Here is a 5,000-nt window from a genome sequence, read left to right as displayed (position 1 = left end):
ACAGACACACAGACACACACACACACACACACACACACACACACACACACACACACACACACACAGCAGTGTAGATTAGAATGCAGCTGCACTTTTCTCCATATGAGCAGTCTCAGTATGATGGACGTGACGTTACGTGGCGCCGATTTCTCTCAGGTTCAGAAATAAAGAAGTGAAACGATACTGAATAAAACGTCCTGCTTCTGTTTCCATCACGTCTTTAATTTCTGAGAGAGAGAAAGAGATAGAGAGAGAGGGATAGATAGATAGATAGATAGATAGATAGATAGATAGATAGATAGATAGATAGATAGATAGATAGATAGATAGATAGATAGATAGATAGATAGATAGATAGATAGAAAGAGAGAGAGAAAGAGAGAAAGCAAGAGTGTGTGAGAAGTAAACCTCTGAGTTGTGATCAGAGATGAAGGTGAAAGTGGAAAAACAGCTTTCTATGCCTCAACTAATAGATTTCAAACCCCCCACCCCCCCAAACACAAACCTGTTGGACAATGTCGTTTCAGGTCCAGGATGATGAATCCTCCCTTCAGGTCACGGATTTTAAAGCGGGAGAAGCTGATGTTGTAGATGTTGTCCTCCGGAGAGCACAGATAAACTGCACAACATTCATCATCAGCTCAAACTGTAGGAAGACTATAGGGCACTGCATCACATTTAGGAAAGCCTTCAAGACACTTTAGCGTGCTCCTCAACATGTAGTCTCTGCCTACAGGGCACTTCATCATGTTTCATAGCATGTGATGGAAACACAAACAACACTCCATCATGTTCAACACTCCATCATGTTCAACACTCCATCATGTTCAACACTCCATCATTTTGCCTCTAACTGCACAGGAAGTCTAGAATGCAGGTCATTCTGTTCCGTAACATTATTATGTTTTCTTAGATGACTCTACATGGCATACACTGGAAGATCAGCATAGATGGCACTTCATCCTTATTTATATAGTTCAGGAAGAAGCCTAGGAGGCACTTTGCTGGGTTTTAACTCTGTGAGCACTGAACCCCTGAGTCTGTGAATGATCATTAAAAACCTAAAAAAAAACAAATTTTAACTCAACCAACTTAATTGCATTAAAATAGTTTTTGTATTTACACACACAGTCATGAGTCACGCTAATCTGGAGGCAACACACTTTCATTGCTTATTAGAGAAATCAAACTACAAAGTTCTAAACCATGTGTTCATCACAGCTCACCCGGTGTGTATCCCTCCAGCGTCAGGACGTACTGAGGGGTCACAGGGTCACCAGGCTTCCAGTTCACCACCAACTCCTTGACTCTCCGGGTTCTCCCCAGAAACTCGTTCCACTCTTCTGCGTCTTCTGTCTGTCCCATCACATCTCCTCTCTCTTCATCCTCTTCATCTTCTTCCTCTTCCTTCTCCTCCTTCTCCTCTTCCTTCTTCTGGATCTCCTCCTGGATCTCAGGAGACATTTCACACTCCGTCTCTTCCTCACTGTCCATGTCTTATATCTTTTTCACTCCGTTTGGTGTCCTGTCTTGTCGCTTACACACACACACACACACACACACACACACACACACACACACACACACACACACACACACACACACACACTCGGATTTTAAAGTTCTCACAGCACTAATCTGAGCCAATCCCAAATCAAACACGTCTACGGCAACCTGCAGGGGACCAAAATGCAAATCACAATGTTGATACTAATCTTCTACTATTTTTCTTTTCCAAAAAACGGTTCCTTTAGAAACCTTCATGGTTTGATAATGTTTGAGGGTTCCTAATAAGAACATGTTGCCTGAAGAACTCTATGAGGTTCTGAATGGAAAACATTTTCCCTTCTTAGAGTTTGTTTTTATTATAATACAGCGATCATATTCCAGACTGTTTCTGTTCCTGATGAAGAACTGGAGAACATCTGGCTCAACATCTGCAGCACTGACAATGAGATGATTTACAATCATCAGTTTGCACAACTTATTAAAGACACAAAGGCAAATGTGTGTAATTATTATACCTGTTTTTGATTAGATGATTAGATTATATAGTTATGACATCATTTATAAATACATTCTTGATTATTGGATAAAAAGGGAATTTATATATAAACAAACAAACGAACCACTATTTTAATTATTATAAATATAATTAATAATGATTAATAATCATTTTCTCCATCTAAGCAGACAGTTTTAGGATGGAGCAGACACTAAACATGCATTATTATGATGAAGGATGCCTCCCTTTTATTTAAAGTAAAATGTCTCCAGAGGGAAAAGTTTAGTTTTGCTGTAAGATGATGTGACACTAGAAACAAATGTTGTTATATTCTGTTTATTAACATGTTGACTGTACGATTGTACGAGTTTTTGTGCACACGTACAGAACAATACCAAACATCATACATCAATAAGACCTACATCACCAAAAGTGTGTGTAGGTGAGGTGAGGAGGCCTGGGCTCTACAGCTCTGGAGCAGGAGATCTTCCACTCCAAGCCATGGAAAGCAGAGCATTGTCATGCTGGAACAGTGTGTGTGTGTGTGTGTGTGTGTGTGTGTGTGTGTGTGTGTGTGTGTGTATAAATCAATCCTGAATTAACCCAGTCTCAGTAAAGTCATGACCTCATATGAAGCTTAAGAAATGTTTTTGGAAGTGTTTCTCTAAGAGTGAGAACATCAGCAGCAGCAGCAGCAGCAGCAGCATCAGTGACAGTCAGCGGTCATATTAAACCACTTCCTATAGATCTCTATGTGTGTGTGTGTGTGTGTGTGCAAAGCATAACACACACACACACAGACACACACACGCATTATTTTGTTATATAGTTCTGGATCGTGATTAGTCAGAAGGTCTCACACACACACACACACACACACACACACACACACACACACACACACAGTATTTTGTTATATAGTTCTGGATCGTGATTGGTCAGAAGGTCACACACACACACACACACACACACACACACACACAGTATTTTGTTATATAGTTCTGGATCGTGATTGGTCAGAAGGTCACACACACACACACACACACACACACACACACACACACACACACACACACACACACACACACACACACACACACACACACAGTATTTTGTTATATAGTTCTGGATCGTGATTAGTCAGAAGGTCACACACACACACACACACACACACACACACACACACAGTATTTTGTTATATAGTTCTGGATCGTGATTGGTCAGAAGGTCACACACACACACACACACACACACACACACACACACACACACACACACACACAGTATTTTGTTATATAGTTCTGGATCGTGATTGGTCAGAAGGTCACACACACACACACACACACACACACACACAGTATTTTGTTATATAGTTCTGGATCGTGATTAGTCAGAAGGTCACACACACACACACACACACACACACACACACACACACACACACACACACACACACACAGTATTTTGTTATATAGTTCTGGATCGTGATTGGTCAGAAGGTCACACACACACACACACACACACACACACACACACACACACACACACACACACACACACAGTATTTTGTTATATAGTTCTGGATCGTGACTGGTTTATGTTAATGCGCTCGCTATGTTGCAAGTGTTCAACTGTTTCCACAGCAACAGGATGTTTACTGATACTGGGCGGATTTCTTTAGAGATGTGTATGTAAGACGTTTGGAAGGAGTCTCCAGTGTCAACAGTGAAAAGTAAAGTAGCTCCAGGTCTTTAGTGCAGAGGAAGTTACACTTCTTTGTGGTTTCTATGGTAACGGCGTAATGTGGTGCAGTTTGTCTTATTGATTTAATGAGACGAAAAGTAAAGAGAGACTGGTAGTGACAAGGTGGAAGTAAGAAGCAGTGGGGTGTAACCTTTCCAAGCCACCTTATGTGACCCCCAGCAGATCTGAAGGGTGTTTTCTTTTTTTTTTTTTTTTTAAATGACTCAACCGGATTTTCAAAACCTACCTCTGTACTTGAGTGAAAAGTAGGCGGAGTCACAACACCACATCCTCTGGGCATCACCACGGCAACCAAACAGTCATTTCCGCCTACAGTGCGCCGTAGGGGGCGTGAAGTATCCCAGAAAGCATCTGAGTCGCAAAAGAGGAAACCATGGAGAAAGGGGAAGAGACGAGGAGGTGACGAGCACACAGATGAAAAACAAGGTAGCGTAGAATTCTTTCGTCTCTTTTTAATGTTCGAATATTTTCAGAGAAACAGTCTGAAGGTTTGATGCTGAGTTCCAGGAAGTTCCTGTAAGTAGAACTTCACGCTGCGTGGTTTCACATCATCTCTACGTATAGATAAGTTCATCTGTTGCTCTGTGCTTTACTTTACTTTTTACACAAACACTCAGAAAGTGAATAAAAAGAGAAGCAAAAGAAATGTATTATGAAACCTTGTGTGTGTGTGTGTGTGTGTGTGTGTGTGTGTGTGTGTGTGTGTGTGTGTGTGTGTGTGAATAAAAATAAAAAACAAAAGTATTTCTTAACCCCCTGTAGAACACTTCATCACCATGAAGACAAGCGTTACATCCCTTAGCATCTGGTTTGCTCAGGTTCTAACGCTCTGCGCTCTCCATGAGGATCTTCCAGCTACACAGGAGCTGCAGGTTTCCACAACAATTTCACAAGATCTCGCAACAAGCCAAACAGCGACGGGTTCGATTAGCATAGCACCGTTCTCAGACCCGACTCCACATCTATCCATGCAGGAGCAGGGCGGCTTCACAGGCATGGTGGAGGACATGAGGAGAAACAGAACGATCATCACCCCACACCACAACATCACGAGGCTTATCAATGAGACGGAATCTTTTAAAAACACCACGAGTGTCGAGGTGGAATTCCAAGAAACAGGAACAGTTACTGAAAGTATAAACATTCAGGAGACGACTCAGATCTTAACACCAGTAACATACATTCAGCTGGACCATGAGCTCCAAACAACATCATATACTAGTCAGGAAAT

General features: G+C 41.6%; 3 protein-coding genes across 3 annotated transcripts in view; 1 reads left to right on the top strand and 2 right to left on the bottom strand.

Moving 5' to 3' along the window:
* The window catches only part of mmp25a (matrix metallopeptidase 25a), a gene marked incomplete at its 3' end in the record, with an annotated part of 4,265 nt that extends 202 nt beyond the window's left edge, over positions 1 to 4,063 (bottom strand). Inside the window, exons 1-4 of the mRNA XM_083566246.1 lie at positions 3,996 to 4,063; positions 1,227 to 1,536; positions 506 to 619; positions 137 to 227 (exon numbers count right to left, since the gene is read on the bottom strand). Coding sequence (XP_083422372.1) covers positions 137 to 227; positions 506 to 619; positions 1,227 to 1,494 — 473 coding nt within the window. The remainder of the gene's footprint in view (positions 1 to 136; positions 228 to 505; positions 620 to 1,226; positions 1,537 to 3,995) is intronic.
* The window catches only part of hsd3b7 (hydroxy-delta-5-steroid dehydrogenase, 3 beta- and steroid delta-isomerase), a 327,842-nt gene that overhangs the window by 145,084 nt on the left and 177,758 nt on the right, over positions 1 to 5,000 (bottom strand). The gene's annotated exons all lie outside the window — the stretch shown is intronic.
* The window catches only part of LOC310740222 (uncharacterized protein), a 3,217-nt gene continuing 2,230 nt past the window's right edge, over positions 4,014 to 5,000 (top strand). Inside the window, exons 1-2 of the mRNA XM_083566751.1 lie at positions 4,014 to 4,195; positions 4,532 to 5,000. The exon at positions 4,532 to 5,000 is cut by the window's right edge and continues 2,230 nt beyond it. Of these exons, the coding sequence (XP_083422877.1) occupies positions 4,546 to 5,000 (455 nt within the window). The 5' untranslated portion in view covers positions 4,014 to 4,195; positions 4,532 to 4,545. The remainder of the gene's footprint in view (positions 4,196 to 4,531) is intronic.

This window comes from Silurus aristotelis (assembly GCF_946808225.1).
Source record: "Silurus aristotelis genome assembly, chromosome: 17".
NCBI lineage: Eukaryota > Metazoa > Chordata > Actinopteri > Siluriformes > Siluridae > Silurus > Silurus aristotelis.
Note: the sequence above shows the minus strand (reverse complement) of the source record. Positions and strands in the feature narration are given on the sequence as shown.